Raw genomic sequence first — 15467 nt, forward strand, 5'->3', positions numbered from 1 at the left:
GTAATGGTGGAAATCAATGATTTTTACGTACATACTATCTATGTACCTGATTTTGCATTACCATTTTTAAATTGTTGAAAAAGCCATTTACAGAGACAGTTTATGATCATCAAATAGGGATAATGTATCCAGTGCTCCAATAAGAGGCCTGCTGTTAGGACACCCCCGTGCTCCAGCTTTGCTACTTTGCCTGAGATGCCCTCCCCAAACTCGTGCTCCTCCTTCAAGAAGGAATCCCTGAATCTTTATCTTCCTAATTGATCACTATTCCTGGCACATGGGAAAGCACTCAGTAAGTATTTGTTGAGTAGATTGAAAGCGAGATTTTTATAAGCAGGGTAGTGATTAAATAAGAACTGTGTACTGAAGCCAGGATATATCCTGAAAAGTTTTAAAAATGCTGTTATTGATTCTGCTATTACTAAAAGCAGAGTTCAAAGTAAAAGGAATATCCATCTGTTAATTTGATAATTTTAGGCTATAAAGTCTTTAAAATGAAAAAATAATTAAATATACACATTGTCTTGTTAAAAGTAAGCATTACGTTGAAGAAAATCACCCAGAATACATACTTTCTTAAATAAAATAAAGGCGTCACTGATAGTGATGATGGATTGCTCTAAGGAAAAATCTCTGCTCTCACCTCAAATAATAATAATTTATCTGTTTAGTTGTCTCTCAACAACTTCCTAAGTATCTCCTTAAATTACATTTGGTAAATAAAATAGCCAAACTATTGTTAGAGTTTCTGATGTGTTTGTACATTAAACCTGCAAACTTATCAAAATAAAAATGTATTTAAAATGTGCAGTGTTACTGAAAGAAAAGTTAAGAATATGGCTCTACTGACTAAAAATTATATGCATATAAAGCTTTTCAAATAGTTTCACTACTTTGTGGCATCAACTATAGAAGCAACACTACAAACTGTGCATGAAGACAAAGTAATAAGCAATATTACAATCTTAATTTTTGTAAATTATGAACTATGTTGATAAGAGTAAATAATTTCTAATAATGTTTATCTATAATGGTTGAAAAACTTTTTAAAATAATAAGCACATCACATACCTAAGTCTCAAAAGCATGCCAGTTAAAGAAAGTCAACATTTCCTATGTTATACATTCTTTCAGTAATACCTATATTTTTTACAAAAATCTGAGTTGCTGAAAGACCTTTAGAATAAGACATTTTCCTCAATATCCCAATTAAAATTAATGAAATAATACTACTATCTTGAAAAAATCATATTTATATCCTTTTATCTAAAGAGTTATTATAACATTCACATGCGCACCATAAATGTTACAGGCAAAAATGAGATCTAGGCGACTACCTAAGTTGTTCCACCTCTTCTCCCTGAGTATTTGTAAATCTTGGTTACAAATACTTAGGGTAATCACAATAATATTTTGCTAACCAGAAGCAAACACTTTCGTGAAAAGCTAATCCTAATGACTCATTGAGATTATACCACATTACTTAAATTTTCCATGAAGAAGGCCCTTTATATGCAATTGCTTTAATTTTGTTTTTACCATTTCCCAGGCCTAATCATTAAAGCTTCAAATTTCCTATACATATATCTATGTAAACTATTATTGTTTAAAAATAAAGGGTTTTAGCTATATAATGAATGAGAATATCTTAAAGTCCAAAAAAGGCTCAACTTCAAACTTGAACCTTGTGACCCACTGCCATAACATGGGGACCAATAGTTTTCTTAAAGGTATAATTTAGTTGCGATATCTGCCTACTATGGTGGTATTAAAGAGACTTAGCAAACAGTTCAATACCTGTATTTTCATGAGTATTTTGAGATCCTTCTCATTTTCTAATTTAGAGTTCTTCTCATGGGTAATCATAAGTTCTAAAGATTGTTTGTTTGTTTGTTTTTTTTTTTTTTTTTGGCTGCGTCGTGTGGCTTGCGGGATCTCAGTTCCCCGACCTGGGGTTGAACCTGGGCCACGGCACTGAAAGCCCAGAATCCTAACAACTAGGCTACCAGGAACTCCCTAAAGACTTTTTTCTTAAAAGAAAGGCAGGGAGGGAGGTATAGAAACATTTATACTGCAAGATGCCAAATATATGGTAGTAAGTCTAAATTACAGAAGCTAGTGTGCAATTAAAAATTGCTATGCCTCAAAAACATATTTAGCAATTATGAAAATCCTATGATGGAAGACATCATTAACTCATGTTATATAAAGTGTTCATGCGTTACAAACTAACAACAGCATTATTTTAGATTTATGTCTAATTTCATTACTTGGATGCAATGGTTGTCCAGTGGGGGAAATCCTTTCTTTTCCTCTATCTCATGTTGTATTACTAAGTAAAGTAAATGTGATTCTGACATGAGGGAATGGAAAACAGAATTCAGGAAAACAGAATTCATCTTCTAGGCTGACCGTAGGTTTTAGCTAGATGCGATTTAAATTTGGGGTTCCTGACTGTCTTTCTAAGTCTGTCTACTTCAACCAGTAGTTCAGAACCACTTCACGTCTTCAAAATCAAATATATGTTTTCAATAATCAGTTATTTCTCATGGAATTCTGAAGGTATACAACACTTGAGTAAAATACATCTTTAGCTAGCATATATTTATTCATTCATTCCTTATTCAGCTTGACGTAAGTCAGAGACACTTTTGAGCATTTTTATGAGTCTTCCACTACAAGGTCTGGCCATTTTGTTTGATGCTGTCCAGCCAGTAAACAAAAATATTTGTGTTTAGGGATTTCCAGAATCAACAGTTTTTGAGATTCAGATCTGTAAAGCACAGAACAACATAACTTGTATTCCAAAAAGGGTGAAGAAGCAGCAAGATCGAGCTTAAACTGATACTCTAAACAGGGAACAAGCATTAGCCAATTGATTAATTAGGACCACGTTTTCGCATTTGTCAACTAAAATGCATTTGTTTATACTGAGGCCTCTGTAGTATATTAGCCGTCCCTGACAGTGTAAGATAGACTCCTTGAACTTCACAAACACCAAAATCAATCCACTCACTATGCCAAGACCAAAACCTGTAGAGAAGACGTGCGAGCTGAATTCGCTCAATCATCAGTGAGTACCGAGAAGTTATGACTTTGCTAGATGTTACAAGTATACAACAGAACACATGTTCCCCAGCCACAAATCCCTTAAAATCTAATCGGGCCGACTGCATATTCACATATGAAACATGAGTAAGCATAAATCTATTGCTACCATTAAGCCTTAACCATCCAGAATCCTAGATAGCCTAGTGTTTTAAAAAATTAAAAATTAAATTGAAAACAACTGGGATAGGTTAACTCTTAAAAATATCAAAAGTCACTTGTTTTTCACCTTGTGGGGGCAATCTTTCTGCTCTTTATCTTCCTCGAGTCTAAAACGAACACAAACCTATTTAAAATACCTCGCAGTCACCATAATGCACAACACCTACTGCGATATGCCTCCAACGGAGATATACAGCAAGGTGTGCAAGCAACAGCTGTCATTCCTCACCCCTGCCTGGCTCCCGCCCCCATAGGCCTCCACACGGAACTTGGATGCTACCAAGAGAAAAGTCCTATACCTTTTTTTTTTTTTTAACATCTTTATTGGAGTACAGTTGCTTTACAATGTTCTGTTAGCTTCTGCTGCATAACAAAGTGAATCAGCTATACGTATACATACATCCCCATATCCCCTCCCTCTTGCGTCTCCCTCCCACCCTCCCTATCCCACCCCTCTAGGCGGTCACAAAGCACCGAGCTGATCTCCCTGTGCTATGCGGCTGCTTCCCACTAGCTATCTAGTTTACATTTGGTAGTGTACATATGTCCATGCCGCTCTCTCACTTCGTCCCAGCTTACCCTTCCCCCGCCCCGTGTCCTCAAGTCCATTCTCCACGTCCGCGTCTTTATTCCTGTCCTGCCCCTAGGTTCTTCAGAACCATTTTTTAAAAAGTTTAGATTCCATATATATGCGTTAATATACGATATATTTCTCTTTCGGACCTACTTCACTCTGTATGGCAGACTGTAGGTCCATCCAAAACGTCCTATACCTTGAAGGCAGATGCTCTCCAACTTTAGCATGCCTAAGAATCATCTGGGCTGAATACTGAACATGTACAAGTCTGGAAGTGAGAAGCAGTGATCTGTATTTTAAACAAGGACTCCAGCTGATTTTCGTGTCTGGTCTACTCAACTTGGAGAAACCTGCTTTAAAAGTCAAGGTAGCCCACCCCCACTCAAGATGACCCGAGTCAGAATGAGGTTCTGTTTTCTGTCTCAGTGCCTGGCCTTCCTCAGCGTATCAGCATTGGCCGCTCACCAATCGTTGTCTGTCCCCACTGTCCATGGCTATTATCTTGCCCTCCCACTCTCCAGACCCTTCCAGGTCTGGGAGAGTCTGAAAGCAAGGTCTCCAGCTGGCGGTCAGATTTGGAGGCAGACAAACAGACACATGCAAAGTGGGAAATTGTGAAGTACAGCAATTAGGAAACAGAGGTAGTATGAGTTACACTGACTGTGCAATACAGGGTAGAAGTTAAAGACTTGTTTTAAACTTTTTCAATGAGGAAGGGTGCCGAAGAGGACAGGGCTGGGCACCTGTGGTCTGCTTGTAGCTCTGCCACAAACTTGTAACCTCTCGTGTTATCCTCCTCATCCGTAAAATAGGGAAGATGCCAGACTCACAGCAGTGTGATGAGAACCAACTGAACTTGTGTTTGTGAAAGCACATTGGAAAATATAAAGCACAATACAATGATGTGTGGTATTTCTTTGATGAAATAATTTCTTTCTTTGTCTTAATAAACACAGTACCCTAGACGTTATTGAAAGTTTCTTTGATGACTGAATGGCTTCTAGTACCTCAGGGTCTTTTTTATGAAAATAAATTCTCATTGACAAAAAGGTAGAAGAAAATGCAGACCCTTAGACATACCCTGAAGTTGATTTTTTGAATATATCCTTGAAATCGGCTTGTTTTAAAGATAATTGCCTCCGTCTCCTGAAAGTGGAGTTCAAAAAAAAAAAAAATCTGGTTAATTGTGGCTTTATTGTATGTAGTTCAAAATTTTCAAAGCATACTCTGCAAATATTTTAGCTGTAAATTAATAAACCATATTTATAAATCCTGAACAGTTAAGACCACACAGAACAATTTAAAAATATGTGAATTAACTTTTAAAAAAACCCTTGACTAGCAAACCATAAGATTCTATTTGTTTTTAGACGCTCTCTTAATGTTTCAGAAAGTCTGGAATAAAGATTGACATTGAATACAACATTTATTGGCAGCTGATCTAAAAGACTAAACTAGACAAGTCTGGACACAAGGAAACACTTTTCCAGTAAATATATACTCAGCCTTGGAATGCTTTGTCATTTTCTAGCTTTTTAAGCCTAAAGTTTAATTCTTTGCTGATATACTGTTTTGCCATAAAAACCAGAAAGCAAATGGCACAAGCTTTCAGAGAACAGATGGCTAATGTTCTTCTAGGTTCATTTACTACATTTTCTTATTTTCATACTGCTTGTAATTAATAAAAACATATAAATAGACGTATTGTTTCCGAACGAGAAGATTCTGTTTTTGTGAAGTTCTGTCATATACCTAACTCCTTTGGGCTAATACAAAAGGCAACGATGAACAGACACACTTCTGGTACTGCCTCAGGAATGCAGTTTTAAAAATAGAGACTACTACAGAAGCACTGCAGTATATGCTGTCAACACGCTTAAAACATTAAAGTATGCTGGCAGGTGTTTGAGGAGCTCTAACACAAAATTCAATTTATTTACATTTATTTCATTTAGGTTGCTATTAGCTTAGAGAAAGTAAACATTACTAAGCACTACCTTTGTCTAACTTTTTTTTCAAAATAAACAGATTTGGTATTTTTCTGGGTCATCTCACAAGCACTATTGCATTATTAAAGTCATAGTCTAATAAATCAAAGTCATAGTCTAATAGTATCTTTAAAAAGACCTTGGCAGAAACCTTATCCAGAATGTTATTCTACATCTAATGACTTGTTATGCAAAAGGTAGGTAGCAAGTATTTTATTTTTTTTTAAATGATAAATTCAAAATAGCTTCTCCTTAGTGGCAATACTATTTCAAAGTCTACTTTTACTATACACATAAAAATTATCTTTGAATCATAAAAGGCTACAATGGGTTAAATTCATATTTGTCATATCTTAGCAATAAACCTCACCAAGCAAATAACAATTATATATTTTTTGGCTTAAAAATACATTAAAGTATCTTTAAATACAGATTATTTTATATTCCTATTAATATTATTCCTTTCTTTTGTGTATTTAAGAAGAATCTGGTGTGCCACCTTCTGGTAACTGAGTGAAATTATGTATCTTCACACAAGTCACTATTCTTTATTTTAACTTTTAAAAAAAATACATATTTCTTAACCTGTATTACATTTAAGCTATATAAATAAATCTATACCATAGTCTGAAATAAAGTAAAATTTCCCTAGTGATTTTTTTTTAAAAATCAAGCTTTACACATGCTTCCTATGATTTTTCCATGGTTACCAATATGTCTCCTGAATTCTACAATACATATAAAAATTGATTTTTGAACACCGTTTCACAGCCACATATGAAAACAACAGGCTTGCCATTTTAATGAATAAGTAACAGCAGTAAATAAAGAAAAAGAAGTTCTCTTACCAATAAGCCCATTTTTCTCTTAAGGTTTGAACTCTCATCATTTGTCATGTTCTTGTGGATCCCTCTCTCATCAAATTCTCTGGAGTTTTAAAGTTGAGAGCTGTGATGCATAGCTAGGCTCCTCTACATAGTAGCGCACCCCAGTGCATCTGCCTGGTATAACACTTCACAGTTGTGGCTCCCAAAAGCAGAAACAAGCTTTATGTATTCAAAACCTATGCACTGCACACCTTCCCTCGATAGGAAATTGTAGTCAGCGTGGTTGAACTATTTACATTTCTTATCTTAACTCCTGATCAGATATGAAGATCAGAACCACATGAATCTCGAGCTTAGTTACAGTAAACTGAACAAGAACAGTGCGCTCATCTTCAGAGCAGAGGTGGGGTGAGACAAGTACTAACATCAGGAGATCTGACTGAGAAAAAAAAAACCAAACATGTCTATCTTATTTTTTCAAGGGTCACTGTCCTGATATTTGTCATATTACCTTAAATCTTTATTATCTTTAACTCTTCCCTCTCCCAGTCCCTAGTAGCCAACCAATAACTCCTATCCTTTGTTCTTCATCAATTTTCCAGGAACCTAACGCCTACTGTTTCTTTGTTTGTTTTTTAACAAATGAACTATTTCCAAAAAAATGTATATAACTGGTCTCTTTGCATCTCCCATCTTTAATCTAGCAATCACATTGCTTCTAGATGACTCTCTTAAAATACAACTATACATGGTGTAAATTAAATGTGCAGAAAATATTTTATTCAACAAATATTTGTCAAGAACTTGCTACATGTTAGGTAGGTACTCTGTTAGGGGATATGGATGACATGGTGAATAAGACACAATCCCGTGCTTTCAGGAAGCTTCTAGTTGAGTGAGGAAAGCAAACATGTACTCTGACAGCACAAAATATGGTGTAGAAGTTTTAGCAGCATAAGCCCAGGATTCTACAGCAGCAGAGGAACAATGAAATTAGTGCTGCAACTGAGGCTGAAGAATGAGGCATTCACCAGGTGGACTCCAGAAAAAAACAGTCTGTGCAGACACACAGGGGTTTGAGGATTACAACATGTTGGGAGAATCGGGAAAGTCTTCAGTACAAATGGAAGGAGTTTCAGGAACCTGGTGTTGAGGGGAATGGATTTTAAGATATACAGAACCATATCACAGAAGACCTTACGTGCCAGCAAAGAGGCTTGGATTTTATCCTATGAGCTATGAGAAGCCATTTCTTTTAAACTCTTTTTTATAAATTTATTTATTTATTTATTTATTTATTTATTTATGGCTGTGTTGGGTCTTCGTTTCTGTACAAGGGCTTTCTCTAGTTGCGGCGAGTGGGGGCCACTCTTCATTGCGGTGCGCAGGCCTCTCACTATCGCAGCCTCTCCTGTTGCAGAGCACAGGCTCCAGACGCGCAGGCTCAGTAGTCGTGGCTCACGGGCCCAGTTGCTCCACGGCATGTGGGATCTTCCCAGACCAGGGCTCGAACCCGTGTCCCCTGCATTGGCAGGCAGATTCTCAACCACTGCGCCACCAGGGAAGCCCGGAAGCCATTTCTTGAAAGAGTGGATCACTCAAGGAATTAAACAACTACGCCCAACACGCAAAACTCACGGCAAGCTGGCCAACCTACTCTTCCAATTCACAGCCTAGTTATCTCCTAACACCAACTTCCCATTCTATACCTCACAAGCTTGTTTTGTTCTTCCTCTCCTTTGCTCCAGAGGTCCTCCTGCAAGAAATCCCTTCCCCGGTCCACTTTTCTAAACTCCATTCATCCTTCTAGACCCAACTCAAATTGCATTCTTTTCTGTGATGTCTTCCACGGTAATCTGAGTCTACAGTTTATAAATGTTCCTCCATCACATGGACCATACTATGCATTCTTCCTAATGCACATAATGCACACAGTGTTCAAGAAACTTTTCTGACACTTTATAAAGTGAAGCAAGATGGCAAGGAAAAGACACTAAGGCAAAAGCCAGAGCATGAGGGTAAGTGGCCTAAGAAAGTAAACCTCCCCAGACTTCACAGTACACACTAACCTCACTAACTTTCTTCACCACTCTCAAGCATAAAAAGAAAAGAATATGGATGTAAGAGAACTAGATCTGGATTGGGCAGTAACTCTGCATTACTATGCAACATTGTTGGCTGTATATATCACAGCTCTGGTTCAAAACCTCCAGAGAATTGATAAGAAATGGATACCAAGAGAATAGCTAAATGATGGAGCTGTGATCGTTGGAAGAAAAGAGTTGGGGCGGGGGGGCTGTGATTGTTGCTTTACTACTTGCAGTAAAACAAGAGAATTCACCTGAAGGTCCATACCATAAACAAAAAGAATTCATGAAGACCACAGAAATAGATGGGAGAGTGAGGACAGGGGATTGGATCCAGAAGGTTTAGAATTTCATGAAGTATTAAGGGAGAAAATCCAAGTGTAAGAAGGGTGTGTGTTAAAAAAGGGATAATAGTGTTAGCTGGGAGATTAATCTAGGATAAGAAGCTTTACCAGAGAAACGTGTGCTGGGGTGTAAATATTTAGTGTTCTCTTGCTGTGGAACCACACCCCATTATGCTCAGTGTCAAACAGTCAGACAAGCTCTCGTTGAAGTTGGCATTTAGCATTCAGCTTTGTCTCATCCTTTTTATGTATACATAATTTCTTACATTTATGCAATGATGCAAAAACCATGGTGCTTTCTTTCATTTGCCAATAAAAAATCTTTTCATCTTCTTCAACCACTTTATGTTAAAGTGGGTTAAGAGGATTCTGCCAATAATTTCAAAAAGTAGTTAAAACTTGAAAATATTCTCTCAACGACTTAAAAATGCCCTAGATAAAAGCTATCTTCACCTTCTTTCTTGTTTATTGAGTGCAAAAACTGACCACTTTTCCTTTCCACTAACTTGTAAGGAAAAAATTCAAATACAGAAAAAAATGGAAGAATGTGATTTTGGATGTGTGCCACACTTTTCTCAAGAAATCTTCAAAAAAAGGGCAATATTTAGGGGACATAAAAATGATTTAATCCACTGGGTCTTTGGAAGAATGTTTTAAAACTATGTATCAACGGTACCATAGATTTTATTTATTTTTATTTATTTATTTTTGGCTGCATTGGGTCTTTGTTGTTGCATGCGGGCTTTCTCCAGTTGCGGCGAGCGGTGGCTACTCTTCATTATGGTGCACGGGCTTCTCATTGCGGTGGCTTCTCTTGTTGTGGAGCACGGGCTCTAGGCACGCAGGCTCCAGTAGTTGCAGCACACGGGCTCAGTAGTCGCGGCTCACAGGCCCTAGAGTGCGTGAGCTTCAGTAGTTACGGCACATGGGCTCAGTAGTTGCAGTGTGCAGGCTCTAAGGTGCGTGGGCTTCAGTAGTTGTGGCACGTGGGCTCAGTAGTTGGGGCTCAGGGGCTCTAGAGCGCAGGCTCAGTAGTTGTGGCGCACAGGCTTAGGTGCTCCGCGGCATGTGGGATCTTCCCGGACCAGGGATCGAACCCGTGTCCCCTTCACTGGCAGGCGGATTCTTAACCACTGCGCCACCAGGGAAGTCCAGTACCATAGATTTTAAAACAAAGAGAGAATAAACCAGACCATTTCAACATTTAGCTTTGTGGAAAACAAAACAATTGCTAGAGTATTTCCCTCAGACCTGGCAGAAAAAAAAAGCAATAATCATTTTATATTAGCTTTGAACTAGAACAAGTGTTTTATTCAAATTCACATGAAGTAGTTCATCTAGAAGTTGTAAAAGGAGAAAAGAGGGTAATAACTACCTCCTGGTAGTCCACAGTAAGTGGACATTATTTTTGATGATAGGGTCTATATTAATCAAGTATAAATAATTCACTTACATTCTATTTAAAATAGCATCATCATCGTGTCATCTCATGCATAGCAGTACTCTTCTCCTTTCTTCTTTCATCCTCCTTCTTACAGCAGGATGAGTTGGATGGTTTATAGAGTTTTCTGTTGTGTGGAAATATTCTTAGATGGTATATTTTCAGAAACATTGATCTAAAGAGGGGATGGCCAGGGGTATTTATATTGGGAGCAATTGCTCATATGTCTATAGCCCAGAAGTGTATATTTCAGGTGAATTATTAGATTCCAGTAGTATGGCCACTCTATCTCATGGGAAAGGTGGGGTCAAAAGGAAGAAAATGAATGGAAGTCTCCTTTTCTGTTACTAATAACTCTGCCTGCACTGTCATTGGCTTGGGAAAAACGGCAAAGGGAGTAGAAGGCCACTGTTTCAAAACCTCCCATTCCTAGTTGAATGAGTCATAACCGTCTTATATATTCCTAAAATGTAACAAAACTCAGGTCATACCACTATATGGTTAACACAAATGATTGAGGCTAAGTCATGAGTAATTCAAACTACCTAAGAGGTGTCAATTATTCAAGGTTGATGATAAAATATAACAACTCATAGCTTACCAACCTAAGTCTTAAATTCATTACTATTTAATAGCTATAGTGAGAATTGGAAAGAAGCTAAGTTACACATGGTAGACGACTGGGAAGGAAGAAATTTTATCATGTTAAGTTTGGAAACATAGACACAAGCTAAATGACATTCCACAGTCAGAAGGGCAGACATACGGAGTTAATAAGGAAGTAAGAATATTTCCACTTGTCAATAACTATTCAACCTAATTTTCCTATCTAGATACTCCACAAAGTATTTTACTTGTTTTAAGTGTTAAGTGAGCCTCACCCAACAGAATTCCAAGTTAAAAAGTTTATTATACCTCTTAATTTTAAAATTTTTATTTATTTTTATTTTTTTTTGGTGGCACCGCGTGGCATGCAGGACGCGGGATCTTAGTTCCCTGACTAGGTATGGAATCCATGGCCCCTGCTGTGAAAGCGCGGAGTCCTAACCACTGGACCGCCAGGGAAGTCCCAATACCTCTTAATTTTCTTAATTTTCACCCCGACCCTGAGGTAGGCAGTGCAGATGTTAACATCCCCATTTTCCTAGTGAAGAGACACTTATTAAATGACTTGGCTCAAGTGACATAGCTGCTAAGAGAACTGTAAAACACGAATTTAGGTTCCCTGACATCTAATTCAGCGTTCACTAGTCACCTCTGTACTGTACTAATATTTATTTTAGGGGGAAAAGAGACAAACATGACTCCTAAACATCACCAAAAAGGGGAAAAAGGGGTCTTCTCACACTGATCATGAGGAAGTAAATGGCCACAGGACGGAAAGAATAGGCCATGAAGATATAGGATGCTATATGATTAAAGGTGCAGAACGATCCACGTACACCTATGGCAGAAATACCTTCCCAGTGCCAATTCGCAGAGCTCTCTTATGTCCCTCAATTAGCAATTTCTTGCAATAGACCTCAAATGTGCCATACTCTCTCACACTCCAGTGGCCTTACATATGATATTCTCTCCACTTGGAATTCCCTGCCCTCCTTGTCTACCAAAGCCAATTTCTACTCATACTTAAGTGTCCAACCATACCTCCTTCCATGAAACCTTCCCTCACATCCTTAGCAGACCCTGGTGCTAGGTTTTGTAAACTCCCATGGCACTTCGAATATTATAGCTCCTGTCACCTTGGATTATAACTGTTTCTATAAACAATACACTAGACTATAAACTCCTGAGAGTGGTGGTTGGGTCTTTCTTATGTTTTTATTACACCTTACTCAGTGCCTGTCACATATAGTAACCCAATTATAGGAGGCAATTTTAGTGAAATCAAGTCAGCAGAGGTAAGTTCTTCTCTCCTCTAAAACTAAGCATTGTTTTCAGATGATAATTAAGCAAGAAATCATTAAAGAGTCTTATCCTTCTAAAGGTGTTTAGAACGAGCCTCCCCAAAATGTACCACATTTGTATGAGGATTATTTTGAGCTAAAGGCAATCAAGATTCTGCAGGCTCAAGAGAAACGTTTGCCCCTCCCTTAACTACCCAGAAGAATTTAAATTGGGGGTCTTTTCCAGAATAAGTTATTACCAGAGATAAATTTTATCTGAGTGGCCCAGTGTACGTCAGGGCAAACACCTAATTACCCAACATCTGCTCTTATAGTTCTGTGAATTACCCTCCCATCCTTGGAAGCCCCAGGCCCCTATCCCATTCCCTAGCTCAGGATGGCATATATATGTCATTTTACCTTTCTATCTTTGAACCTCTCATGTATGTGGGGTTCTCATACATACAAAATTAAATTTGACTTTCTCCTATTAATCCGTCACATGTCAATTTAATTCTTTTTTATTTTGAATTTTTTTATTTTTGGCTGCATTGGGTCTTCCTTGCTGCACGTGGGCTTTCTCTAGTCCAGGTGAGCGGGGGCTACTCTTCGTTGCGGTGTGCGGGCTTCTCATTGCGGTGGCTTCTCTTGTTGCGGAGCATGGGCTCTGGGCACCCGGGTTTCCGTACTTGTGGCACGCGGGCTCAGTAGTTGTGGCTTGCAGGCTCTAGAGCACAGGCTCAGTAGTTGTGGCGCGCGGGCTTAGTTGCTCCACGGCATGTGGGATCTTCCCAGAACAGGGCTTGAACCTGTGTCTCCTGCATTGGCAGGTGGATTCCCAACCACTCTACCACCAGGGAAGTCCTTCATTGTTGCTCTTTAAATGATACTGCGGCACTCTCTCTCTTTGGACTCAACAGAATATTGGTTTGGTGGCATCCAAGGAATGTTGCCTTCCATCAAGCCATCAGCTGCTGCGGGCGCCCTGTCAGTGTAACCTGAGGGGAATTCAGGATGGATTGAGATACATATCTAAAGAATAATTTCAATGAGTCCAGACTCTTACATCTTCCCATACATAGAAAAGCACTAAAATCATTAACTTGAGATTTTTGTCTTTTGTGATTAGCAGTAATCTTTTTTTTTTTTTTTTTTAAATTTATTTATTTATTTATTTTTGGCTGTGTTGGGTCTTCGTTTCTGTGCGAGGGCTTTCTCTAGTTGTGGCAAGCGGGGGCCACTCTTCATCGCGGTGCGCGGGCCTCTCACTATCGCGGCCTCTCTTGTTGCGGAGCACAGGCTCCAGACGCGCAGGCTCAGCAATCGTGGCTCACGGGCCCAGTTGCTCCGCGGCATGTGGGATCCTCCCAGACCAGGGCTCGAACCCGTGTGCCCTGCATTGGCAGGCAGACTCTCAACCACTGCGCCACCAGGGAAGCCCCAGCAGTAATCTTTTGATGTCCAGCTACATGCTTTTTTTTTTTTTCAGCAAAAACTCCTGTATACCCTGGCTCCTCCCTTACCTCTTCGGAACAGTTCCTCAGAGCTCTCTGAGAGGCTGTCTCCCAGGCCTCTGGGAGAGGTCCTTAGTGAGGTCCCTGAATAAAACATAACTCATAACTTTTAGGTTGTGTATTTTTCTTCACTTGACAGATGGATGGAGAGCTGAATGGCTCAATAACTGAACTGAGCAAAGGTAACAGCTACAATAAGGAAGGGAAATGTCAATTATCTTTTGTCTAAGTCAAGACAGTATTTTTTTTTTGAATTTTATTTTATTTATTTTTTATACAGCAGGTTCTTATTAGTTATCCATTTTATACATATTAGTGTATACACGTCAATCCCAATCTCCCAATTCATCACACCACCCACCCCCGGCACTCTCCCCCCTTCGTGTCCATATGTTCGTTCTCTACATCTGTGTCTCTATTTCTGCCCTGCAAACCGGTTCATCTGTACCATTTTTCTAGGCTCCACATATATGTGTTAATATACAATATTTGTTTTTCTCTTTCTGACTTACTTCACTCTGTATGACAGTCTCTAGATCCATCCACATCTCTACAAATGACCCAATTTCATTCTTTTTTATGGCTGAGTAATATTCCATTGTATATAGGTACCACATCTTCTTTATCCATTCGTCTGTCGATGGGCATTTAGGGTGCTTCCATGACCTGGTTATTGTAAATACTGCTGTAATGAACATTGGGGTGCATGGGTCTTTCTGAATTATGGTTTTCTCTGGGTATATGCCCAGTAATGGGACTGCTGGTTTGTATGGTAATTCTATTTTTAGTTTTTTAAGGAACCTCTATACTGTTCTCCACAGTGGCTGTATCAATTTACATTCCCACCAACAGTGCAAGAGGGTTCCCTTTTCTCTACACCCTCTCCAGCATTTGTTGTTTGTAGATTTTCTGATGATGGCCATTCTAAGAAGTGTGAGGTGATTCATCATAGTAGTTTTGATTTGCATTTCTCTAATAATTAGTGATGTTGAGTAGCTTTTCATGTGGCTCTTGGCCATCTGTATGTCTTCTTTGGAGAAATGTCTATTTAGGGCTTCTGCCAATTTTTTGATTGGGTTGTTTGTTTTTTTAATATTGAGCTGCATGACCTGTTTATATATTTTGGAGATTAATCCTTTGTCTATTGATTTGTTTGCAAATATTTTCTCCCACCTGAGGGTTGTCTTTTCGTCTTGTTTGTAGTTTCCTTTGCTTTACAAAAGCTTTTAAGTTTCCTCAGGTCCCATTTGTTTATTTTTGTTTTTATTTCCATTACTCTAGGAGGTGGGTCAAAAAAGATCTTGCTGTGATTTATGTCAAAGAGTGTTCTGCCTAGGTTTTCCTCTAAGAGTTTTCTGGTGTCCAGTCTTACATTTAGGTCTCTAATCCATTTTGGGTTTATTTTTGTGTATGGTGTTAGGGAGTGTTCTAATTTTATTCTTTTACATGTAGCTGTCCAGTTTTCCCAGCACCACTTATTGAAGAAACTGTCTTTTCTCCATTGTATATCCTTGCCTCCTTTGTCATAAATTA

The 15467-nt window shown here is 38.5% G+C and overlaps 1 protein-coding gene across 16 annotated transcripts in view; it reads right to left on the reverse strand.

The window, feature by feature from the left end:
* Window positions 1–15467, reverse strand: part of KLHL13 (kelch like family member 13) — a 384258-nt gene that overhangs the window by 65193 nt on the left and 303598 nt on the right. For 11 of the 16 annotated variants that reach the window (XM_082445533.1, XM_082445530.1, XM_082445527.1 and 8 more), the window contains one exon: window positions 4928–4993. The exons of 4 other annotated variants lie outside the window; for them this stretch is intronic. In XM_082445533.1, coding sequence (XP_082301659.1) covers window positions 4928–4993 — 66 coding nt within the window. Of the gene's footprint in view, window positions 1–4927; window positions 4994–6683; window positions 8262–15467 lie in introns of those variants that run through there. One more of the 16 variants, XM_082445515.1, reaches the window with a different exon arrangement.

Source organism: Balaenoptera physalus (genome assembly GCF_965194825.1).
Source record: "Balaenoptera physalus genome assembly, chromosome: X".
NCBI lineage: Eukaryota > Metazoa > Chordata > Mammalia > Artiodactyla > Balaenopteridae > Balaenoptera > Balaenoptera physalus.